The sequence below is a fragment of the Balaenoptera musculus genome, chromosome 9 (assembly GCF_009873245.2).
Source record: "Balaenoptera musculus isolate JJ_BM4_2016_0621 chromosome 9, mBalMus1.pri.v3, whole genome shotgun sequence".
In the NCBI taxonomy this organism is placed as follows: domain Eukaryota; kingdom Metazoa; phylum Chordata; class Mammalia; order Artiodactyla; family Balaenopteridae; genus Balaenoptera; species Balaenoptera musculus.
Genome location: NC_045793.1, coordinates 28,455,438 through 28,482,625, shown reverse-complemented (window position 1 = coordinate 28,482,625; position 27,188 = coordinate 28,455,438). Strand labels below are relative to the sequence as shown.

The window sequence follows — 27,188 nt, the reverse complement described above, 5'->3', positions numbered from 1 at the left end:
AAGTCCTGTACATGTGCTTTGGGATTTGTTGTTGACTGTGGGCACACATATAGTATCTGACTGGAGCTTTTTTTGAGAAAACCCAGTGCTGTATATTTTCATCTTTTCTCTTGTGCTGATTGCATTCCCCAAAGCAAAACCTCCTGGTCCCTTGCCTACTGTCACCTGGAGGGAATAGGCCTGGCTATTAGGGACAGTGGGGTGGAAGGTGGGGTTCTCACCATTCAACATATTAACTGTCACTCAGTGTCCCTGTTTTCATTGTGAAATCTGTTCTTGACCCTGAACTCCTTCCCGTCTGCTTTACCGTGTCTAAAGACTACACTTCCGTTTGGTGGAGGAGGAGCAGCTGCGTCCATGTAGAGGTTGGGAAGAAATCTGTGGATTTTACTGTTTCATAAGCAATTTTTTTACTTACCCTCACTTTTCAACATTTTTAAAAACTCTGAGGGCTGCTGCTAGGTAAATTAGATTGCTTATTTTTTTTTTTAAACATCTTTATTGGAGTATAATTGCTTTACAATGGTGTGTTAGTTTCTGCTTTATAACAAAGTGAATCAGCTATACATATACATATATCCCCATATCTCTTCCCTCTTGCGTCTCCCTCCCACCATCCCTATCCCACCCCTCTAGGTGGACAAAAAGCACCGAGCTGATTTCCCTGTGCTATGTGGCTGCTTCCCACTAGCTATCTGTTTTACATCTGGTAGTGTATATATGTCCATGCCACTCTCTCACTTCGTCCCAGCTTACCCTTCCCCCAGCCCGATAAAGAAGATGTGGTACATATATACAATGGAATATTACTCAACCATAAAAAGAAATGAAATGGAGGTATTTGTAATGAGGTGGATGGAGTTAGAGTCTGTCATACAGAGTGAAGTAAGTCAGAAAGAGAAAAACAAATACAGTATGCTAACACATATATATGGAATCTAAGGAAAAAAAAAAAAAAAGGCCATGAAGAACCTAGTGGCAAGACGGGAATAAAGACACAGACCTACTAGAGAATGGACTTGAGGATATGGGGAGGGGGAGGGGTGAGATGTGACAGGGTGAGAGAGTGTCATGGACATATATACACTACCAAATGTAAAATAGATAGCTAGTGGGAAGCAGCCGCATAGCACAGGGAGATCAGTTCAGTGCTTTGTGACCACCTAGAGGGGTGGGATGGGGAGGGTGGGAGGGAGGGAGATGCAAGAGGGAAGAGATATGGGAACATATGTATATGTATAACTGATTCACTTTGTTATAAAGCAGAAACTAACACAGCATTGTAAAGCAATTATACTTCAATAAAGATGTTAAAAAAAAAAAAAGAAGATGTGGTACATATATACAATGGAATATTACTCAGCCATAAAAAGAAATGAAATTGAGTTATTTGTAGTGAGGTGGATGGACCTAGAGTCTGTCATACAGAGTGAAGTAAGTCAGAAAGAGAAAAACAAATACCATATGCTAACACATATATATGGAATCTAAAAAAAAAAAAAAGGTCATGAAGAAGCTAGGGGCAGAACAGGAATAAAGACGCAGACCTACTAGAGAATGGACATGAGATTGCTTATTTTTGTAATTTACTGTTGACTTAAGAATTCCACTTTCATGGGATAACTGAGGCATTTTCCACCCATTCTTTAACTTTCCAGCTTCGAAAATGATTTTGCTGTCATCTCCTCTCTTGATAATTTTATAATTGTGACTTACGACTTAAAAGTCTATTCTTGTTTTAATGGAGATTTGGGATAGAGTGAAGGTAAATGGACCTATTCAATCTGCTATCTTGTTGGAAGATGCAATATTTCTCTTTTTACATTAAAAAAAACCCCAAGAAATAAATGATTCTTGACTAATAATTATTGCACACATTGACTTTAGTGCCTTCATGGCCATACATTGGTGGATGATGGAGGTAAAGGGAGAGGAGAGGAAAGTTCCGTGTGCACAGAGGGACTGACAATAGGGCCCTGCCCACTTTGTTCACTCTCGGCATATTGAGTTTATATGGGCTTGGTAAGTGGATAACAAATTATCCTTTCTAGTTTTAATTAAACTAGCCCTCCCATAATGTGCTTACAGCTGTAAATGACTTCTACAGGAAATGACTTATGTAAAAAAAAAACAAAAAACCTAGAATGAAGATAATACAAGAAAATATAAGAGGATATCCTTCTCCTACTTGTGATATGAATTCTTCATGAAGATCTGGAGAAGATCTAATTAGCAATAACCTGAACAACTCAGAAGAGCTGGTAACAAATTTGAAGTTATCAATAAGACTCCTTGAAATAGGATTTTTATCCACTGTAGTTAATAAAGAATTATGATGCATATTGTGAATTGGGATATTTGTTTATATAGTAATAGTATAACAAATAGATATTCAAAATTTAGCACTCAAGACAGGACTTTTCATAAAAATTCTATGTTTCTAGCAATGTCAAAAATCAATTGAATCCAGGATTTATTTTACAAAATGTTATATCCTAAATGTTAAGTATGTAGATACTTCCTTTGTAATTTCTTAGTGAAGAGCAAAAAATCAAAACATACATGCTATTAGAAAAAAACCCCGTTCTTTTTATAGTGGTAAAAATGACTGAAATGATATATAAATAATATAGCAGCATAGGACGTCAGTATAAGTGTGTGTGTGTGTGTGTGTGTGTGTGTGTGTGTGTGTGTGTGTAGGATGATATAAAAAATAAAGAACAAAAAGAAAATTAAAAAATGCAGGAAAGAGAGATGGAAAGAATAAATATTTAGAAAAAATAGAAATCTGGCACTAAAAATTATTCTAAATTTATAAAGTCACAGAAAGTTCAAGGGGATCAAACTTGTCAGGCAAAAATTTCTAACCTGGATAAAAATGCAAAAGCCAACAATATGCTTTTTATAAGAGAAACATCTAAAGTATAAGGACATAGAACTATTGAAAGTGAAAGGATAGAAGTAATGTCAGGTAAACACTAACCTAAAGAAAGCTGGCATTGCTATTACATTATCAGCAGACAAACTCGAAGACCCCAAAACATTACCATAGATTGAGAGGGACACTGCAAAATGGTAAAAGTGTTAATTAACCAGGAACATATAACCATTCTAAACATTATTATGTGATAGGGATAATAACATAATCTGAAAATATATAGAAACCAAAATTGACAGAACTATCAGGAGAAATAGATATAGCCACATCATGGAGGGAGATTTTAACAAAACAGTTTCATTAATTGCTGGCTTAAGCAGACAAAAAATTGTTAGGTCACAGACAATTTGAAAATCACAACTGGCAAACTTGATCTAATAGACTTGGAAAATACTGCACCCAGTAAGTTGAAAATACGCAATCCTTTTTTAGCGCAAGGAAATATTTATCACAATTGGCCACATGCTAGTCCACAAATCTGCCTCAACAAGTTTAGAGGAACTGATGTCATACAGACCAGTTTCTGACCACAGTAAATTTATGTTAGAAATAAAAAAACAAAAAGTAGCTACAGAAGACTTATTTATTTTAAAATTTAAAACACATGTCTAAGCAGCTCATGGATCAAAGACTCTAGCATAATGGAAATCAGAAAACACAAAGAACTAAAAAATATGGAATACAGCTAAAGTGGAAGAAATGGAAGAAAATTTGTCTCCTCAAATTCTTACTTTGGAAGAGAAGAAAAGTTCAAAAAAAGTAATGCAAATGTATACTTTTAAAAGTAAATGAACAGAAACTAAATGCAAGGATAAAATAGACAGAACGAAGTAATAAAGAGAAGAAACTAATAAAGTAGAACATGAAATAGGATCGAAAGAGCCCAAAGCTGGTTCTTTGACAAGACTTACAAGACATAAAATCGACATACTTTTGGAAGAATTATTCCAAAAATGTTTAAAAGCCTAAGTAAAAATATTAGGAATTAAAAGATACATAACTAAAAATACTGTATAAATTAAATAGGTAATAAGTGAATATTATAAACAACATGCTAATAAATTTGAAATGGAATGCATAAATTCCTAGAAAAATATAACTAAAACTCAAGGAGAAATAGAAAATATGAATAATTCTGAATCCAGGAAAGTAATAGAATAATTGCTAAGTATATGTATATGCCTTCTGCTTTCTCCCTTCTGTTTCCTGCTAGCTGGAACAGAGACTGGATAGAGGGAGATGAGGCAGCCATCTTGAACCATGAGGTAGCCATCAAGTGCTGATGATGGCAGAGCAAGGATAGAAAGAGTCAAGGTCATCATGATTGTGGAGTCACCATACCAGCCTATTTCTATCTTATTAAAACTATTGCTATTTTTGGTCTTTGTTGAGATGAAGAAGTAACTAATATAAGTGGTAATACTGAAAAGAAAATAAGAAAATGATTAACATGAAATTCTGGACTGTGGCTACGTTGATAAGGGGATGGATGTGATGGTGTGAAGAAAGGAGATGGAATCAGAGAAGAGCTCGTGGAGAATTCTAGAAGTTGTTATGTTCTATTTCTTAAGCTGGGGTGTTGGTAAATACCATTTTATTCATCTTATTATTCTTTTAAATTTTTGTTACATTCTTTAAATATGTATATATTAAAATATTTCATAATCAAGATATATGAAAAACAATTTGGGGACAAAATAAATGTATTCCTTTGTTAGGAAATATCACTGGAATATGAAAAGAAAAATATTGTTGAAGATTTTAGGAAACAAAATACAGTATTAGAATAAATGTTATGGTATGGGAGGTTTATTGTACAGTTAGAGGAAAGTACAGACGCTTCCAACATGGCTAAGCTCATGTTATTTGCTAGATAATATTTTAACAATATAAAATGTGAAGAACCACATTTTTGTGATTCAAAAATTAAAGATATATGGAAGAAAAGGTATCAATAGTCAATCATTTCTTTAATAACAAAATGTTTTGTGGAAACCTAGTTAAGTAAACCAATGGAGCCCAGCTAGGGCTTTGACTACAATAAATATTAAAATCTCGAGTGAGGTCGTGTTTACAGGTTGCTGCTATGATTCCTCTCTTTTTTTAATGAATATTAAAATAAATTATTTACTCAGAAGTGGATTTACCCCACCAACTGTTGCCACCCGCTTCTCTCTTCTTTCGGAAGATACATCTGGCAGAATTTCACGTGGATCGGGTTTGACCTGTTTGCTGATACCCAGGCATTTACCTTCACTTTAGTGAAGCCTCTTTGTGGGGCATATTGGATCCCCAGTATATGTCAGAAATATCATCCTTTGTTCAGATTTAATACCATTGATAATGAGGCTTCCAAATTCTCAGTTGAACGGAATGAGTTCTCATAAATTGGATTAGTGAGTAGAATAGTTACAATTTCTTTTGAAAGTTCAACTTCATCTTGTATTCCCAGAGGCACAGAAAACTGCCAAGTTAAAAAAAGACCAAGTAAAGGGTACAAACTTTCAGCTATAAGATGAGTAAGGACTTAAGAGCCATCGCAAAACATGGTGACTAGAGTTGACAACACTGCACTTGACAACTGAAATTTGCCAAGAGAGTAGAACTCAAATGTTCTCACCAAAAAATAAAAAGGAAAAGAAAAGAAAAGAAAAAAAGATAAATATGTGAGGTGATCAATGTGCCAATCAACCAGATGGGGGAAACCATTTCACCATGAATACTTCATCAAATCACCACGATGTACACTTTAAATATCCCATGATCTTTTTCAACTTTATTGAGGTATAATTAACAAATAAATTGTAAGATATTTAAAGTGTACATCATAGTGATCTGATCCACATATACATTATGAAAAGATTAACCCCATCCAGCCCATCAACACATCCATCACCTCACCTTTCTTTTTCTTTTTCTTTCTTCTCTTTCTTTCTTTCTTTCTTTCTTTCTTTCTTTCTTTCTTTCTTTCTTTCTTTCTTTCTTTCTTTCTTTCTTTCTTTCTTTCTTTCCTTCCTTCTTTCTTTCTTTCTTTCTTTCTTTCCTTTTTTTTTTCTTCTTTTTTTCTTTTTTTTGGTGAGGCATTCAAGTATCAGTCCCCTAGCCAATCCCAACCATACAACAGTATTATCAACTCTAGTCCCCATGTTTTACATTAGGTCCTCTGACTTTATTTATCTTATAGCCAAATGCTTATACTCTATTACCAACCTCTCCCTATTTACCTACCCACCACCCTGCCCCAGCCCCTGGCAACCATTTTTCTACTCTTTGTTTCTATGAGTTTTACTTTAAAAAAAAAAAGAAAGATTTCCATATATAAATGAAGCCATGCAGTATTTGTCCTTCTCTGTCTGGCTTATTTTACTTAGCATAGTGCACTCAAGTTTCATCCATGTCATTGCAAATGGCAGAATTTCCTTTTTTGCCATGGCTAAATAATATTCCATGGTATATACATACCACATCTTCTTGATCCATTCATTCACTTAGGTTTTTTTCCATATCTTGCCTACTGCAATGAACATGGGAGTGCAGATTTCCTTTGAATATATACCCTGTAGTGGGATTGCTGGGTCCTATGGTGGTTCCATTTTTAATATTTTGAGGAACCTTCATACTGCTTTCCATAGTGGTTGCACCAGTTTACATTCCCACCAGCAATGAACAGGGGGCTCCCTTTTCTCGACACCTTCAACAACACTTGTTATCTCTTGTCTTTTTGATGCTGCTGTGATTCCTAAAGGGTGTGTAATAGGCTCTCTCTCTCTCAATCATTCTCCCTCTCTTTCTGCTCACCTCTCTATAAATCTCAGGGTTTGGCAGGATGAGTAAAGGAGACCCGTGAGTTGTCTCAAGTGAGGTCTGAGAGGCATTAACAATTGGCTTTGCTGCCGAATTTCACGTGGTCTAAGAGAAGGCAAGAGTAATCAAGAAGAACTTTTGTTTGTAGCACCTACTTGATCTAATCTAAAATTCCTTTTCCACATTTGATCTAGGGACCAGATATTCTAGAACTGATATCTCCTTACTCGGCAGAACTAATGCCCCTAGTCCCTGACATTATGACCCATGCTAATTACTGTAATACGGTTCTTAGAATTTTTGGAGAATATTAAAGAGTGCCCTCTTACAGAATTTGATTTTGAATAATAAGAATTTCACCCCCAAACTAAACAACACGTAATTAAAAGCAAAATTCAATTTGTTCAAGGAAATTTTCCTTTGAACTTTTCCCTTTGGGGAAGAAATTATATAAGATGAATGGAAAAGAATTATTTTAGGCCTTTCATTAAAAGTGTACTGATTTTTCAATTCCTTTCGTTCAAAGATGTCTGGAGGTTTAGAAATTGAGCTAGTGTAAAAAATCTGGGGTATCTCTTTGATTAATACTAGTGCTTGAAAGAAGGAAAAAATATAGCAACTTGATTCTTCTCTTGGTATGTAAAAATAGACTTTTGGAAACCTGGAACTCATTTCTTATGGAAATAATATGAGTGATGATTGGTCTCCCAATTGCTCCACTGGAACCTGACAAATCTATTCCCTCATGTATGTCAGTGTCATTTTGGGGTCTTCCTTTCTTCTTGTTCCTTTTCTTCTCTAAACATATTTCAGCTACTTTTGGAGTACTATGGAATTTATGGGCTAAGTACCTACCCACCATTTTTATTCTGGGCATGAGTAGGGAGTTCTGCTAATGGGTGGGCCATTGCCTATAGTGAAAAGGGAACTTGGTGAGTCATGGAAGACATCTCTTTTTTAAGTATGCAGCTTAGGAATATGACTCTTAGATAGGAGTGCTCCTTAATCAGTTCCTGGAATCTGAGGAACCGCTGAATATCCATCAGCTTCAAAACCAGCATATAATCATCACCATCAGCTGCTGCAGCAGCAGCAATGGGAAAATTATCATCAAATTATCATCGTTATCATCTTTACCAAAACTTTGCAGTTCTATTAACAATAATTTTAGGACTGATAAAGTATATAAAGAACTCATACAACTCACTAGCAAAAACATCCAACCAACCAACCAAACAAAAATCCCCAGAGAAGCCAATTGAAAAATGGGCAGAGGAACTGAATAGACATTTTCACAAAGAAGACATCCAAATGGTCAACAGGTACATGAAAAGGTGCTCAACACCACTAATCATCAGGGAAATGCAGGTCAAAAGTATAATGAGTTATCATCTCACACCTGTTAGAATGGCTCTTATTATAATAGCATTATGCTAAGTGAAATAAGTCAGACAGAGAAAGACAAATACTGCATGGTATCATTTATATGTGGAATCCATAAAAGCCAAACTCATAAAACAGAGAGTAGGGTGGTGGTTACCCGGGGCTGGGGGTGGGGGAAATGGGGACATGATGGTCGAAGGGTGCAAGCTGCTAGTTTTAGGATGAATAAGTTCTGGGGATCTAATGTACAGCATGAGTATTATAATTAATACTATATACATAGCTGGAAGTTGCTAAGAGAGTAGATCTTAAATGTTAACACTGCAATAAAGGAATGGTAATTATGTAATGTGATGGAGGTGTTAAATAAAGCTATGGTGGAGATCATTTTGCAATATGTAAGTATATCAAATCAACACGTTGGTGATTCAGATGTGTAAAAACATGGCAAAATGGTGCAAATTACTAAAAAATCTATGCCTTTCATTTTTTTTCTCTTCTTTGAAATTTATTTTAAATCATCCCCTCTCAAAAGGAGTAATATTTGGATCTTTTTTGACTTGTAGTTCACATTCAAAGCCAAACCACACAGGATTTATTTTAATTGAATAAAATGTCCCACCAACTTCCTGAAAAAAGCAGAAGACTAAAACATTATGAATATAAATATTCCTTCCATTTTATAGCTAGATTAAGTAGATATAGATTCTTCCACATGATCAGTTAATCTTAAATTATCTAGTTTAAATCTAGCAAAGAACAGGTGCAATTTATTATAATTATAACACAAACTATACAATATGTTTATATCTGAGAAGAGATTTGTAACTGCTAAAAATCAAAACATATCTTAAATGTACAGTATGTAAAAAATACTTTCATGTGATCTCTTATAAATAGCACTATTACAGAGCAAAAAGAGATCCCTTAATTTTTCTTTTACACCAAGCTAAATTTTTATATATAAAGTTCTAGAAAGACCATAGAATCATTGTTCAAAGGTCTTGCTCTTCTCTCCCAAACTCAGATCTTAATCTTTACTGCCTAAAATATACCCAAATTACCTTACTTCTCCCCGTTGAAAACTTATTTCCCCTCAGTGTTTCCCATCTCAGTCCGTGGCATCACCATCTGCCTTTACCTAGCTTACTGTAGCAGGGGCATCTTCTATACTTTTCTCTCTCTCATCCACAAAGTCAGATTAATCAAAAAATTCAGTTAGGTCCATACCCTCTGCCTTTCACATTGTTGCCACAGTAAGCTTCTCAAAGGGCAGAATTTAACATGCTGCCTCCTGGCTTCAAAGCTCTCTATTTCCCTTAAGATGAACTAAACTCCTTTGCATGGCATGAACAGCAATTTTTAACGTGGCCCAACCTATCCAAACATTTCACTTTCCACAGCTCATTCCTGGCACCTGCACTGGAGATGTTTCCCCAAAAAAGCCCTGCTCTCGACATTTCGGGGTCTTTGAATTCATCATATTCTCTGATTATGTTACCTCTTCCTTTTTCTCTCCTTCGTTAATTAGTCAAGATAAATATCTATTGAATACCTACTCTCTGTCAAACAATGGAATGTGCTAGGGGATTATATGCTGGACCAAGTGGACACAGTCCCTGCGCTCATGGAGTTTGCACTTCCCTGATTGCACACGACATCTTGCTCCAGACTCAAATTCCTTTACCTCACATTCCCTCTGGCAATATTCCTAGGTTGAGCTAGTTGCTCCAGCTTCTGGGAGATCTGGCCTCTGTGTGCACCTTTGCTGTGGTATTTATGTCACGCATTTTTTTAAAGTCCATCTTCCCCATTAGACTCTGAGATGCTTATGGTTAAGGAGCAGGTCTTTTCATCAACAGACCTTCCTACAATGCCTAGGACAGTGTTGGATGTCAAATCCATTGGAAGCCAAAATTTAGGCATCACACCAGAAAACTGGGTTTGTAAAGATGACCACAAGAAAGTTACCGAGTGCAAGTATATCCAGCAGTTTGTTTTTTGTTTTTTGTTTTTTGTTTTTTTTATCTAGCAGTTTTTAAAGCTTATTTCTAATGCATTCTTTTGTGATGCAGCTGGCATACTGTTGATTTTCTATGTTTTAAAAGAATTACTTCTCTCCCTAAAGATGATAATGTTTTCATAAATATGTATTCAATTCTCGTCTTAAAAACCCTTAATATACCCTGTAGCTAGTGGTTTAAAACTTATCTTTGTATAAGTTTTCTCTTTACATAAAAATCGCTCTTTCCTTGAAGATTTCTGTAAATAACAAGAAAGTTTTCTTTTTCCTATTGAGTTGCATGCTAATGCATTATAGCCTGAGGAAGGAACATATGCCCCACTCTCATATTTCTAACGCCATGGTTACCGTCGGACTATTTCTATGCAGGATTATTTTTCAATGGTCTCGAGATATATTGCTCCCAATACAACCTAGTACAGTATTTTAAAATTGATTTATTCTGGGGAAATGAATTCTACGGGATAGTTTACAAAAGTCTCTTTCCTTCCTTGAATAGGCAGAATAGCTACAACCCCTCCATCTGTGTTTGACAGTAGTGGCTCATGAATTCTGCATTGAATTTAGTGGTAAGGAAGACACTAAAGATAACTGGATTGTAACTACATGAATAGGAGTTGCTCTAAGTTCATAACCTGGAAGAAACAGGATGAGCCTAATAAAAAGGCAGCAAGATTTTAATAAGAAAATGAAACAACAATCTGAGACTAGCATTATATTTCTTTAAACTACAAACGCAAACTGCCATCACCATGAACCTGGTAAAAGGAGAAAATGAGGCTGATTTTCAGAGCCTAAAATGTTTCCTATCAGGATGTTGATTTCAGTCCATCCATGAAGCTTATCAAACCATTACAACATGCTTTGATGTAAGCAAGTAAAGTAGTTTATAGACAAGGAAGCAAGTAACAGGTTTTAAAATGCGTACATATCTAACTGCAGATCTAATATAATTTTACATATAATTATTCAGAGAGAATCAAATTTAATGTACCTTTTCTATCTCCATCTTGCTTGAAATTTTCCCTGCATCATTACTGTATCTGAAAAACAAATTGACCCAGTTTATAATTTTATTAAAATGTAATTCAGAAAATCCTAATCAAAATAATATTCTTTACCCTGGAACTGGTTTTGTTTTCTCTTTCCTCTCACTTGTTTCATGTCCATTAACATTTTCTGCAAAACATTAAATAGAAAAAAATAATAATTTAAATGAAGGGTTATCAGTGTGTGTATGTGTGTGTGTGAAGATGGAAGCATTATTAGAAACTGAAAATAAACAAATTCACCTTGTACTGACGTAACAGTCATCATAATAAAGTATTTTACAAACACCAATATCCTCCCAACATTTTTTTTCACTGCATCAGAGCAGTTTATCAGACCAGAAATAACCAAGGTAAAATGTGATGCTGTTTCCAAATAGAATATGAGAATTAAAGGTTCCCAATATTATGCAGGAAAAGTCATTTCAGTATAAAAGAGTAACCTGGAGGTCTACTGATAAAGGCATGAAAGACAGAGTTCTAACAGACTGGCTGGAGGATAGAAAAGTCATACTTATTCTTTCCCTTTTGGCAGAGAATGTAAATTCAACCATTAATTGAAAGTAAAATATTTGGGTAAATGTAATTCCCTTGTATAAATACTGGAACATAGAGAAAGAAGAAGGTTAAATTCCCATCATGCATGTATGGACAATTAGTTCAAAATATAACCCAGAATTCTTGAGTTTATTCTATTGCCCAAATGACTAGACCCCACTGTGGCCAAATCAACATTTGATACCATCTGTTTCCAGTCCATAATTGGTTGATCCACTGATATAAGTCATCTGAGTAGCCTCAACCTCTGCTTCAGCACTGATGATCTGCTGGGCCACAGCCTCCACGATGGGCATCACCATGGCAGCAGTAGAGGTGTTGCTAAGCCACATAGATAAGAAGGCGGTACTGCTCATGAATCCCAAGGTCAGCCTGAAATGAGAGGGCCTTTATTATGAACTGTACTCTCTAGCTTCACTAGCTCTGTATCACTTAACTGTAAAAGATGTTGTTTATGAGTTGTGAATTAATTTTTTCAAAACATAGAAGGTTAAGATTCCTCCCAGATGAGGAACTCTGAGGATAGCTATAGCCAGGTAGAAATCAAAATGGCACATGTAAGGGCAGATTTCTTATGAGGTTTGTCTCCCTGAAAACCATAAGGATCTTCTCTCCGAAACCAGAAAAATGATAAAACTTATAATCAAACTGCAAGTTGGTAGATGGTGTAACAGCTTATAATATTACACCAATATTTGTATGCCCTTTACAGATGACACATCTTCAAATACTAGTAAGACAAGGTGCGGTCAGCATTTGCATTTAAGATCCCTTATCCTTTCTTTTATGTTTGGGTCGTATCTCTGATTATTAGTATATGTGCCAAGGAGGCACAAGGGCAAGGAGGGAGGTTAATATTTATAAATCTGCTTTTTACTTGTTAACTACTCTGGTTCAATATATGGTAGGTGGAAGAAATGGGTAAAGTCACTAGCTAAAATGAGGTTTCAGAATTTTCTGTAGATTCAATTATTCATGCTCTCCTGAATCTGACATCCCTGCCTGTTGTCAAGACTGGATGTATTACATTGTCTCCTCTTACAAATAGAGTAATTCTTCTCCCTTAAAAAATAACATACCTAAGATTATAGGATTTTAAACCATGTCTATAAGCTTTCAAAATCACAATTGGGAAAAAAACACGATCTCTTTTGAGTAGGAGGTCCAAGAAAATCATTCAGAAGCACATCTTTCCATATAGAGCCATTTATGAAATTCTCTGACTCTCTTTTGAAATAGATCTATAAGAAAAATTCCGCACTATAAATTCCAACTACAGATAAGGTGGATATTTTCTATGTGTAAAACAAAACAAAAAAAAACTTTTAAGAAAACTGTTTAAACAAGAAATGATTCTTAATAAAAAAAAAAAAAAGAAACAATTTTAACTTAAGGCACTGGCGAAACAAGAAATCTTTCAATACACAAAGGGTGGGAACTGATAAAACTTCTGCGTGGTAAAAATGCCTTAAATTGAAAAACCGCTTAGTGGTATAATGGACAGGACCCTTGCCTCACTGTGCAGTGCATGACCTCACCCCCTGGGGCCAGTGAGTAGGTGGCCAAGGAAAAGAGACACATTTCTACAGCACTTTAAGAGGCATGGAACACCATTTCATTGTAAGAGTGAAATACCCTTAATACATACATGTCGTAAAATTTTTAAGTAACAGATATTTTTTAAAATGTGTCTGATCTGAGTTATTGAATTTTTTTTCTATTTAACAAAACAGTTTGCTCCATAAATGATAAACACAGATGTGGTTACACCCTGGAACGAATTATGCAACATAATTCAATACAATTTTCCTATTTTTAAAGAAAAATGAGAAGGGAAGAACCACCTAAGGCTTTAAAGCATAATGCCATTAGGTAAATGATTATGACACTGGAATTTTTTTTTTTTTTAGCTCCCATCTATGTTCTTAACAAGAGCTAGAATTAAAACCAAAACAGCCAATCAATTTAATGGAAAAAAGCATTTATTTTACTGGGGAAAATCAGTCTAACGAGTGATTTCACATTCTATAAATGAACCTTCTTAATTGCTTCACTTTGGAACAGTTCATTTAAAAAGAGAAATGTTCACCTTGGAATTTTTCTGCACATATTTGTATTTTGTCAGCAATGTCTTTGGTTCTTAACATCCTCCCTGATGATCAAGGATACTCTTGAACAAGTCTTGAATGTGTAATCAGCCAAATAAACAAGATAGCACTGAAATCTACTCTGAAGTCTGTCAGTCTTGTCTGTTGAGGTTCAAGGCTTCTCTCAGCTTTGACTCCTACGGTGCATAAAAGGTGAACGAGTTGTGTGCACTTATTCCAATCTCCCTGTAATTAGACCTGCAGTGAAAGGAAAGTTTTCTTTCTTTTCCTCCTCCAACTCAAGTACCTTTTATATCACTTTCATATTTGCAAAGAAAAAAAAAGTCATGAATTAACACTGCCATACAAATGATGGCCTGGATATGCATTACTTACTTATCTGTTTATTTGCTCCGCACAAAAATGGTCTGTTTGGAATGTAAACCTGGAACGGTAAACACAGCACTTACCATGCTGGGTTCACACCCACCATCGTCACCATTCTCAGAGCAATCCTTTTGTGCAGATTCCATTTTTCTGTTGATGTTGCTAAACAGATGACTCCAATTAGCAGTAGGTGAAAATCTTTGAAATAAGCAGATGCCACCTGAAATTACAGTTAAACCCATTATTTACGTTGGTGGGGGGAAAACAACATTGCACCAGAAAGACATTGTTTCACTGCTCTTAACTTTGACCTTCAACTACATAATCTTTCTATTTTGTTGAAAGAAATGTAGATGTGTTTGAATACAAATTTAAGTAAGTTCCACATCCTTACCCAGAAACAGTAGTGCTATGAAAAAAGTATATAGAAAAAAAAAGGGTACCCATATCCTGAGTTTTTAAAGAGCTGAGCAACATCAGGCAAGTGCCTTCTGTGCCTTAATTTCTCCATCTGTAAACTGGGGTGAATTAGTTTGTGCTCCTATGGCAGAATGGCCATGACTATGATCTGGGAAAGTCTCAAGTCAAGCTTTGGCTTGCCAATATCTTTATCACCACCATTATGCCAAAACTGCAGTCACTCTTTTGTATTTTGAATGGAGACTAGGAGAGTATACAGATACTTGGGCAACCACTTGGAGCAGGATTTACCAAAGAATGCTCTGAAAGGTACATAATATTTTTCTTTAAAAAAAAAGTTTCGGGCTTCCCTGGTGGCGCAGTGGTTGAGAATCTGCCTGCCAATGCAGGGGACACGGGTTCGAGCCCTGGTCTGGGAGGATCCCACATGCCGCGGAGCAACTGGGCCCGTGAGCCACAATTACTGAGCCTGCGCGTCTGGAGCCTGTGCTCCGCAACAAGAGAGGCTGCGACGGTGAGAGGCCCGCGCACCGCGATGAAGAGTGGCCCCCGCTTGCCACAACTAGAGAAAGCCCTCGCACAGAAACGAAGACCCAACACAGCCAAAAATAAATACATAAATAAAATTTAAAAAAAAAAAGTTTCTGTGGTCAAATAAGTTTAAAAAACAGAGTTTTCTAAGATTCTAGAATTTTCTTTCTTGTAGGCCTTCTCAAAACCTTTAAACACTAGTGTATACTATCACTCTCAAAGTGTGGGATACCCTACACATATTTTTCAAACTTATCTAATCATAGAAACCTTATTTAAAAATACCTCATGGTACTGATATTCAAGAGACCTGACTTTACGAAATGCTTGGCTTAAATTGAATCACAAGGCTGTGGTAAAATCTTCTCCCACGGAAAGGGGAAGAAAACTGTATCATGGGTATTATGGGTTAGTTAATAAACAGAAGTCTCCACCCACTCTACAGGACAGATGAGCCTCATGAAAGCAGTACTGGGCCCAGGCAGAAGATAGAAATCCAAAGGTGATAAATTGCATGGCCTGGCATCTTGAACATGACATCTTGCCTGAGAATGTTTCAGCTGTGGTTTTAGGCAGTTGTGTGCTGGGTGGCTGAAAGCTGCATGGAGACAGATATTCTGGTTTCAATGCATTTCATGCTTTTAATGGGAAACTGAATCCACTTTCTTCAGATGGGTACCTTAGATTGTATAAAGGTAAGAAACACCTCTCAGCATGAATAAACTCTCAGCAAGAACAAAATGGAAATACATGTGAAAGTTAATTGGGCCTTATCTTCTGAAATGGCAGGTGTCTAGAAAAGAAAACAGGGAAGCTTTTTCTTCATTAGAAACAAGAATTGCTTTTCCAACACTGTGTGAGACCGAATTCTGTTGACTAGAAAAAGCTGATGCAGGACGTGAAAGAATTGGCTCTTTTCTTGGGAGGTAGGCACCGGGCGTGGATGTCAGCCTGGGAAGATTGGACACACATTTCTCCTACTGACACACGTGACTCAAGAAGCCACTGTCTGTGTTTTGTTTTTGTCCACCTGAAGGTGGACACACATGCACAATTCTAGAGGCAAGAAACAGCTGGAAGTTTGGAGGACTTATGTGGAAGGTTTATCAACAGGATTATTGCTCCTTTTAAATACAGCTTTCTCATTGGAAGTAGCAGCACAAAGTAGGGAATCTAATTATGTCAAACATTCACAGGAGAACTTACCTTCTTGGAAGGTATGATCCCAAACATAGGGAACATTAAGCCAGGCAGCAAAGCTGTTACCGACAGAGGCAAAGCTTCTGTCAGCCAAAAAATGGCAACGACAAAGAGGATGTAGGCACATTCTGCTTCCTGGACAGAACAAAGGCAAAATGCCAGGTGAAATAACAAGGCTGGGAAATTATCATTCAAATCAGAATCACATTTGCTGAATAGAGTCAAGTCACAGAGAAAGTTAAGAAGAAACTCTGAAGGTCCCTGCCCCTTTGAGCTGGGCAGCAAATGGTTATTTCTGAGGGGTTCCAAGAGTCAAAATTTAATACACACGAAAAACCAGTGACATAAAAACATCCTTATTTGTTATGTTTCCTTCACATTTTCTTCAAAACAGACAACAGCATGTAGTCAATTTTCTGTGCTCCTGTCAGCGTATATAGTTGTTTGCCGTCACCTTCATTTGGCCTGTAAAATGTACTCCCTCCCTTTTCACTGCATTTCTTGGTTGGGTGGGAACCATGCACACTGACCTTCCTCTCCCTCTACTAAAAAGGCAGATCAACCTAGAAGAAAATTATTGGTGTACTTTTTTACGGGGAAAGAAGGACAGTGCCCTGTTACGTGCATGGGTAAGACTGAATTTGCTCCTAAGTGACACAGACCTGGAGGTGAAGAGCCTCTGCTTTGCTTTTTAGAAAGATAGCTGAGCTCCTGGGAAGACACAGGGGAACTCAACAGGATGGAGACTCTTAGTAGAATCTTCTGCTTTGCTAGGTATAAAACTGTGGGTTTCTATTTTAGGGCATTGTTAAGGAATGGTTGGAATTTGTCATTATGTTTGGCTTATATAAATAATTTTGATGTGAAATCACCCAGGATGTACTAAGTGATCAGTAAAGGTTAGCATCTCTTATAGGCTTTGTTTTGCTCTCACACTGCTTAATCTCTGCAAATCCTGAGCTGCGTTTGAAAAATTTACAAATTTACAAAACCTGCTGTCTGAGTTTAATGAGGTCTTTTATTTAAGGCTTTCCCAGGACAATAACATTTCTAGCTCTGCTGCCCTCTGATTCACCTACCTCAGGGTGAGTCCTGTGGGCCTGGTATTTACTCATCCAGCAACCCTGTACTTTCAGTGGGTTTCTAAGAAATTCTTAATAAGCCATGATTGTGTCATGTCTTTATTGTGCTTTTTCAAGGAGAAAGACTAAAGGTGTTTTGATGTTGACAATATACACAAAGTCTGCCTCTATAATCTTGACAAACAATAAAAAACAGTGAAACAAAGCTGAGCTTTGACTAAATCTTCCTGACTTGCTCTGGAGAGAATCTGTGAATATGAGCTTAATTTAAAATGCCAGTGTAGGGCTTCCCTGGTGGCGCAGTGGTTAAGAATCCGCCTGCTAATGTAGGGGACACGGGTTCGAGCCCTGGTCCGGGAAGATCCCACATGCTGTGGAGCAACTAAGCCCATGTGCCACAACTACTGAGCCTGCACTCTAGAGCACGCGAGCCACAACTGCTGAGCCCGCATGCTACAACTACTGAAGCCTGTGCGCCTAGAGCCCGTGCTCTGCAACAAAGAGTAGCCCCCCGCTCCCGGCAACTAGAGAGAGCCCGTGTGCAGCAACGAAGACCCAACGCAGCCAAAAATATTAATTAATTAATTAATTAACAAATAAAATAAAATGCCAGTGTAGAGAATGACCAGGCCTGTTTTTTCTCTTAGTTAGAACACGTGGATAACCCCAAAGCTCTTCATTATGACCCTATGTTTTCTATCATACTTAAAAGAACCTAGATTTCAAAGATAAAATGGACCTTTTTACTATCTTGCTTTTTAATCACAACCAACCAGTCTCTTGGTCCTATCCATCCCCCTGTCACTTCACCTCTAAAACCTGACCTTCTGCCTCCATTCTACTTCCTCCACTGCAGGCAAGGCTGTTCCAGAACGAGGTGATCTTCCAAAAATCTACTTTGTTTTCATCATTCCCTTTCATGAGGCTGGATTAAGGGACTAGCTACCCTGACAAGTGCCTGGAGCACCAATCTCTAAGGGACTGCAAAAACATCAGAAAAATAAACAGAGTATGGTACCAGTGAATTCTGTTCACCACACACAACCCCTGCCATAGTGCTGAAATTTCATTTCTTCATGGGTCTACTTCAGCTAGGAACTCATAGTCTGCTCAGATGGGGCAACTCTGGGGACAGAATAAAAAGCAAAATTGCAAGTATTAAATTATTTGCTTGTGTAGATGACTTTCATGTTTTAACTGGCCCAGCCCTGATTTAAAATGATCAAGTCAGTGATTTTTCAGTTGTTTATTGAAAAGAATCCAAAATCCTCATCTTGCATTCAAGGCCACCTTCATTCTAACTATAAGACTCACTCCAGGGCTTCCTTGGTGGCGCAATGGTTAGGAATCCACCTACCAATGCATGGGACACGGCTTTGAGCCCTGGTCCGGGAAGATTCCACATGCCGCAGAGCAGCTAAGCCTGTACGCCACAACTACTGAGCCTGTGCTCTAGAGCCCGCGTGCCACAACTACTGAAGCCCGCGTGCCTAGAGCCCGTGCTCCGCAACAAGAGAAGCCACCGCAATGAGAAGCCTGCGCACCGCAACGAAGAGTAGCCCCTGCTCGCCGCAACTAGAGAAAGCCCGCGCGCAGCAACAAAGACCCAATATAGCCAAAACAACCAAAAACCAAAAACCAAAAAAAACTCACCCCAGTACTTCCTGAAATATTTCTAAAGCATCTTATCTATATTCCTTCTTCATATTTGGGTTCTGATCCCTGCTCCTCATCATGCACCCTTCTAAACTCTAATCCATAATGTTCAATCAGGCAGTCATACCAGTGAGCCCCCAGATACTCTTAAGTGACAGCTTCTACCTGCGTGTGACCATACCGTGGCCTCTTGGACCCTTTGACCTAGTTTAACTATGTAGATGAAGCAGTTGCGAACTGATGGCCAAATCTAGCAAAAAATACAGTTTACTTGACTTACAATGGTATGTGTGTGTGTGCATTTAATTTGAGTCAAGATTTACAAACCAGCAGATTTCATATTAGATTTAAAATCCAGATTTCTGGCTTCTCTTGAAAAATGAAGGAATTTGGTAACATTGGAATCATATTCTTCCAGGTCAGTAATTCTCCAGACTTGAGGACTCCGAAATTTGCCTTTAGAGACTGACTTGTGCTTTTCAGTTCTGCACGGTACCTCTGCACCATCTCACGCACTCTCTTACCTGCTTGGCCTTAGACAGCATTTGAGTAAAATCTCTGGTAATAAAAATGCTGCCTACCTGCCTACCTGCTCTTCCTTGCATATCACCAAGTGAGAATCAACACTTGGATGGCTCATTTGGATTTCTCTGCCTGCCAGCTGTGTGGTCCACGGACCAGCAGCATCAACATGATCTGGGAGCTTGTGAGAAATGCAAGCATCTCAAGCTCTTCCCCAGGCGTTCTGAATCAGGATCACCATTTTAAGGTTCCCCAGGTGATTCTTACGTAAGTTACAGTTTGAGAAGCTCTGGGTTACTACCTCGTTTGAGGAGGTAACCTTTCGGACCTTCCCTTTTATCATTATCCCTGGGTCCAACTTGCAAACCAGAAACGTGCTTCCAGTAAGTGTCTTTTTGCTCAAGCTGAATCCCTAGACTCATAATCTATTGTGAAAACTTGGCCATTCTTCAATGTGAGGTTCACATTTACATCTTGTCTATGGAGCTTCCCACAAACACTTACATACATTTCATATTTCTGCATATGTGTCCCAGGAGATTACAGTTGCATCTGGCTAAGGCACTATATCTGTTGTCCCTGATAGCTACATTCCCACAGTGTGTTGGAAATGCCACTTTTTCCCATATCTTAAGGAAGCTCAAAGTCTAGAAAAGGAGGAAAACAGATGTATCCCCCTCCGAATGGGTAGGATGGCCATCTGTCCCAGTTTTCATGGGATAGTGCTGGTTTACACCTGTTGGGCAGGTATCCCTTTTGATTAGAAATCACTTTCATTCTCAAAAGTGTCCCTCTTTGGCTGACAAATTATGCGGTCATCCTATTGATGGATCTATCCTAGGACTACCTCCTTCCTCCAATTCCTGTTTTCCATTATGTGATCTTTCTTGGTCAGGCTTGGAGTCCTGGACAGGAAAATGTTCTTTCCCATTAGCACTTTAGGCCTTCAACAACACAAGGTTAATCCAGGCACAAAGTCAAGTATTTTAAGAATCTTATATTAAATATATATATATAGGATTATTTTTTTTAAATCAAAGATCTGTGGATGTTTTTGTTAAGAAAAAGAAAGAAACTAAAGATAGAGAAAAACATTTCATTTGTTATTTACATTATATTCAACAAAACTAAAATGAGGGTGAATGATTTTTGGTGAACCGGTTCTTCTGACGAAGAAGAAAACTCAGAAGTTATCTCAGTGCTCACAACTCAAAAGTCATTCTGAATGTTTGAACCATTCTGAATGTTTGTAGAACCATCTCTGAGATAGAGGAAAAAATTGCTTCATTATATCACTGGGAATTCTTAGAGTGACCCATTATCTCTAGCTCTACCATCTTTGTCTCTTTAATTTTTTTCTCTTCCCTTTCTCCACCTTCTTATCAAGCCCCCTACTCCTAAAACAGAAGGACACCACTGTAACCACCATTATACACCACAATCACCACTACTACCACCACCAGCAAACACTGATACGACAGTAAAAGAAGGCCAACTGTCAAGTAAGTTAGACTGTGGGTGAATCATTTCCCCTCTCAGTCCCTCTCAAGTCTAGTGAAAATCGTGAGTACATCTGATGTCTTTATTAAAATTAACCTTGCAACCATAACAAGTAAAAACTTGAATCAAATTCTGTTCCACAGATAGCAAAACATTTTAGTATTATAAATTCTTGAACTGAGTGAGAGCAACACAAGTAACGTCTACTTTCATTTTGTTTATTGTGAAGGAAAATATAGGAAGGAAAAAAGATTCAAAATTATGAGTAAGACTGATCTTACAGAAATATTTTTTAAGTCATGATCCCTTCTCAAAATACTATATGAAATAAAGGCGGAAAAGTCCAGAGGACTTCCTCAAAAATAAAAACACCAATTTTCTGTTAAAAAAACCTATATACCCCCTACCACTTCCAAAAGTTACACCGAGAAGTTCAGCAAACAAACCACATCCACCAGGCAGAGGCAGCTGTGCAGAATACAGATGTTGTAAATTCCATTCGATAGTGTGAGGTGTAATGTCACTTGACTGTGTTTTCCTGCCTTGTGTGTGTACGCTGTGCCTTTCTGGCTCATTTAGGGCCATCTCCCCCTTTCCTATTAAAAGCAGATTCTCTCAAACTACCAGAGAGATTACGTGCAGATGATTACCAACCAATATGGGCAATAAATTCCTGTTCCTGATTGACATATACACATTACTATATATAAAATAGATAAATAATAAGGACTTCCTACTGTAGAGCACAGGGAACTCTGATCAGTACTCTCTAATGACCTATATGGGAAAAGAATCTACAGAAGAGTGGATATATGTGTATGTATAACTGATTCACTTTGCTATACAGCAGAAACTAACACAATATTGTAATCAATTATACTCTAATAAAAATTAAAAAAAAGAAATTCCTGATCCCTGATATTTTTGAAAAAATGAAGCATAAGAAGCCTTCTAGCAGTATATGTTTTAAAAGCATTTTTTAAATTATGAAATATTAAGAACATATGGAAAATTATATAATAAACACATTCGTACACATATTTTAAAATGCTGATATTTTGCCACATTTGCTTGAATTTTTTAAAAATAAATAAAACATTCAAGATTTATATACACCACTCCACTTCCTTCTCCTCTGAAATCCTGAAAGTCAACCACTATCTAGGATGTGTATCCTTTCTACCCATGCTTTTGTGATTTTACTACATGTAGCCATTAATGCATTAATAAACATCATGTGGTTTTGAGATTAAATAAGATTTCCTGTATATGTGATTTTTCAGCTTGCTTTTTCACTCAATGTTTTATCTATTTCAAATGCATTCATGTTGATACATGAAGGCCTACTGTTAATTTGTTTTAAATGGATATAGCATTTCTTTTTACAAATACATTAGAATTCATTTGTCCGTTTTTCTACTGATGGCTGTTTATGGGCTACGAACATCTTTGTACTTAGTTCCAAAGTGAATATAGGAAAGAGATTTTCTAAGCTAGTGTATAAAAGTAGTTATCGAAATTTCTGAGTGGAAAGTATGCAAGATGGTTGTATCAGTTTATACAGTATTAGCACCAACAATGTGAGAAAGTTCCGTTTCACCAACCATTGGCATATTGGACTAATTTATTTATTTGACAATCTGATAGTATGGAAAGTTCTTCTTAATTTGCATTTGCTTGAATACCACTGAAGTGTTTTTTTCATGGTTATTGAACATAATTGTTTCTCTCCTGCAAATTACCTTATTTATAGTCTCTTTCCATCTTTCTGTTCAGTTGTTTGTTTCTTTTTATCATGAATTTGTGGAGTTATTTTTAGATTCTTAATAATATTTCTTTATAAGTATATATTTGCAAATATTTTTCTTACTCTCTGACTCATCTATGAAATTTGCTTTATTCTATTTCTGGCTGATAAGAGGATTTTAATTTTAATGCAGTTATTTTAAAATCCTTTCTGTTATATTCTGTGTTTTTACTACCTTGTATGAGAAATTCTTTCTATATTCTATTATATTCCGTATTTTTTCCTAAAACTTAGAAAGGCTGTTTTCAAGTGTAGGGCCTAAATTTATTTGTAGAAGAATCTGATGCTTTTTTTCTAAATGTATAACCAAAATGCCCTGGCTTTTTTTATTAGATGGTCCATCTTTGGTCCATCTAATTCGTGTTGCTATATTATTTCCTGTGCCAAATCGCTACAAATGCAGGCACATGTGTTAATGGACTCTGTTTTGTCCCTCAATCACCTACTCCTCCCATCGCCTTTCAAACATCAACTCTTGCAGAATTACTAAACTCTTTTAACTACTATAGCTTTTCAATAAGTTTTACAATCTGTACCACAAGTCCCTTATCTTACATTTTTCTCAAACTTGCCTTTATAGTTTTAGGCTTTTACTTTTTGAATTTTAGATTTTTATTGAAATTACACAGAATTTATAAAACAAGAAATGGCCTTAAAATATTCCCATCTATGAACACTTTCATTCATTTAGCTATTCATTAAATTCCTTCTATAACATTTTGAAGTTTTCTCCATAAGGGTCATGTAAATCTGTACTAGACATCTTCATTATTGTTGAAAAAAATGAGAAATTAATCTAATTATCATCCTTTTGTATAATTTTTTTTCTCTTTACTGTTTGGTAGCTTTAAAATTTTCTCCTTATCTTCGATGGTTTGAAGTTTCATTTATGATGTGTCTAAACATGGACTAATATTTAATTAAATTATTTTGTGCTTAGAAATGCATATTCTGTCTGAGGAGTCATATCTTTTTTAATTCTGAAAAATTTAACCATTATTACTTTGAATATAATCTCTCTTCTAGTCCCTGTTTTTTCAGGAATACCTTTTACATGTATGTTGGAAATTCTGAATTCATCCTTCAAATTATTCTTTCATGTAAAGCATATTTATTTATTTATTATTCTGTCTGATTTTTAGGTGAATTCCTAGTATTCTTTCTTATCAGTTCACTGATTATGTCCTCAAGTGTATTCAGTTTAAAGTTCACAGTTTATTATATCTTGAGTTTTTAAAATTTGATTTTTTTTTAAATTTCAGAGACTTTATTTTTCATTTCCAAGACTTCTAACTAGTGTTTTTTTTTAATATTCACCTGCTCTTGCTTTATATTTCTTTAAAAAAAAATGAGGATTAATAGATACACAAAAAACTGCACATATATATTGTATACAATTTGCTGAGTTTTGGACATATGCGTATACCTGTGTAACTATCACCACGATTAAGGTAACAAACATATCCATCATGTCCAAAAGTTTCCTCAGGCCCCATTCTGGGTTTTGTTTGTTTTTGTTTTGTGTGTGTGTGTGTGTGTGAAAAACACTTAACTTGAGATCTACCCTCTTAAAAATTTTAAGTGCACAATACAATATTGTTAACTATGGTTACTGTGTTGTGCAGCAGATTTCTAGGACTTACTCATCTTGCATAACTGAAACTTTTACCTATTGAACAACTCCCCATTTCTCCCTCCACCCAACTTTTGGCAACCACCATTCTACTCTCTACTTTTATGAGTGTGACTATTTTAGATAATTCATAAAAGTGGAATCATGCAGTATTTTTCCTTCTATCACTGGCTTATTTCTCAGCATAATGTCCTCCATGTTGTCGCAGATGACATGATTTCATCCATGTTGTCGCAGATGACATGATTTCCTTCTTTTTCTTTAAGGCCGAATAATATTCTGTTGTCTATAGATAACCACATTTTTCTTTATCGATTCATTCATTGATGGACATTTAGGTTGTTTCCATATTTTGGCTATTGTGAATAATGCTGCAATGAACATGGGAGTACAAATACTTCTTCAAGATCCTGATTTCAATTCTTCTGGCTATATACCTATAAGTGAGACTGCTGCATCATACTTATGGTAGTTCCATTTTAAAATTTTTGAGAAACCTCCATACTGTTTTCCATAGTGACTGCATCATTTCATTATTCCCACCAACAGTATACCATGGTACCAATTTCTCCACATCGTCACCAACACTTACCTTTTTTTAAAAAAATAAAAGCCATCCTAATAGGTGTGAGGTGATAATTCACTGTGGCTTTGATTTGCATTTCCCTGATGATTAGTGATATTGAGTACCTTTTCATATGTCTGCTGGTCATTTGTATATCATCTTTGGAGAAATGTCCATTCAAGTCCTTTGCCTATTGTGTATTTTTGGTACCCTGGTCAAAGATCAGTTGACTACATATACACGGGTTTATTTCTGATTTCTCTATTCTGTTTCATTGGTCTATATGTCTGTCTTTATGCCAGTATGATACCGTTTCATTACTGTAGTTTTGTAATGTATTTTTTTTTTTTTTTAGAAATTCACGTTCTTTTTTTATTTATTTATTTATGACTGTGTTGAGTCTTCGTTTCTGTGTGAGGGCTTTCTCTAGTTGCGGCAAGTGGGGACCACTCTTCATCGCGGTGCGCGGGCCTCTCACCATCGCGGCCTCTCCTGTTGCGGAGCACAGGCTCCAGACGCGCAGGCTCAGTAATTGTGGCTCACGGGCCCAGTTGCTCCGTGGCATGTGGGATCTTCCCAGACCAGGGCTCGAACCCGTGTCCCCTGCATTGGCAGGCAGACTCCCAACCACTGCGCCACCAGGGAAGCCCTGTAATGTATTTTGAAGTCAGGAAGTGTGATGCCTCAAGCTTCATTCTCTTTGCTCAGATACCTTTGGTTATTCAAGGTCTTTGTGGTTCCATATGAATTTTAAGATTGTTTTATCTATTTCTGTAAAAAATGTCATAGGAATTTTGATGGGGATAGCACTGAATTTGTAGATGCTTTGGGTAGATGGACATTTTAGCAATATTCAGTCTTCCAATCCATGAACATGAGATGTCTTTCTATTTATGTGTGTTTCCTTTAATTTCTTTCATCAATGTTTTATAGTTTTATAGTTTTCAGAAGGTGAAACTCCTGGTTAAGTTTATTCCTAAGTATTTTTTTCTTCTAGATGCTATTGTAAATGGGATTATTTGAAAAATTTTCTTTTCTCATAGTTGTTAGTGTGTAGAAAACAACTGATTTCTTGCATTGATTTTGTATCCTTCAACTTTACTGAATTTGTTTATTATAACAGTTTTTTGTAGAGTATTTACAGTTTTCTACACATAAGATCATTTTACTTCTCCCTTTCCAATTTAATGCCTTTTATTTCTTTTTCTTGCCTAATTGCTCTGGTTAGGACTTCTAATACTGTATTAAATAGAAGTGGTGAGAGTGGGCATCCTTTTCTTATTTCTAATCCTAGAGGAAAAGCCTTCAGTTTTTCACCATTGAGTATGATGTTAAATACTCAGGGCTTGTCATATACATCCTTTATTATGTTGAGGTTCATTCCTTCTATACTTAATTTGTTGAGAGTTTTTCATCATAAAAGGATGTTGAATTTTGTCAGTGATTTGTCTGCATCTATTGAGATGATTATGTGATTTAAAAAAATCCTTCATTCTGTTAATGTGATACATCACATTAACTGTTTTGTGTATATTGAATCATCCTTGTATCCCAGGGATAAATCCCATTTGGTCATGTTGTATGATCCTTTTAATGTGCTAATGAGTTTGGTTGGCTAGTATTTTGTTGAGGAGCCTGTGATTTCCTTTCATTGTATTGTCTCTTTGCCTGACTTTGGTATGAGGATAATGTTGGCCTCATAAAATCAGTTTGGAAGTGTTCGCTCCTCTTCAATTTTTTGGAACAGTTTTAAAAGGATTGGCATTAATTCTTTTAAAATATATTTGGTAGAATTTACCAGTGAAGCCCTGGTCCTGGCCTGTCTTTGTTAGGAAGTTTTTGATTACTGATTCAAGCACCTCACACTCATTATTGGTCTGTTCAGGTTTTCTGTTTCTTTATGATTCAGTCTTCATAGGTTGTATGTTTCTAGGAACTTATCCACTTTTAGGTTATTTAATATGTTGGTGTGTAATTGCATATTGTAATACAATATTGTAATATTGTATATTTCTATATTAAAAATAATTTGTCATCTATTGT

At 36.4% G+C, this 27,188-nt stretch overlaps 1 protein-coding gene across 2 annotated transcripts in view; it reads right to left on the bottom strand.

Moving 5' to 3' along the window:
• SLC13A1 (solute carrier family 13 member 1) overlaps window positions 1–27,188 on the bottom strand; it is a 107,463-nt gene that overhangs the window by 71,174 nt on the left and 9,101 nt on the right. For both annotated transcript variants that reach the window (XM_036863693.1, XM_036863694.1), the window contains exons 2-6: window positions 16,387–16,515; window positions 14,313–14,449; window positions 11,940–12,127; window positions 11,270–11,327; window positions 11,143–11,191 (exon numbers count right to left, since the gene is read on the bottom strand). In XM_036863693.1, the coding sequence (XP_036719588.1) occupies window positions 11,143–11,191; window positions 11,270–11,327; window positions 11,940–12,127; window positions 14,313–14,449; window positions 16,387–16,515 (561 nt within the window). The remainder of the gene's footprint in view (window positions 1–11,142; window positions 11,192–11,269; window positions 11,328–11,939; window positions 12,128–14,312; window positions 14,450–16,386; window positions 16,516–27,188) is intronic.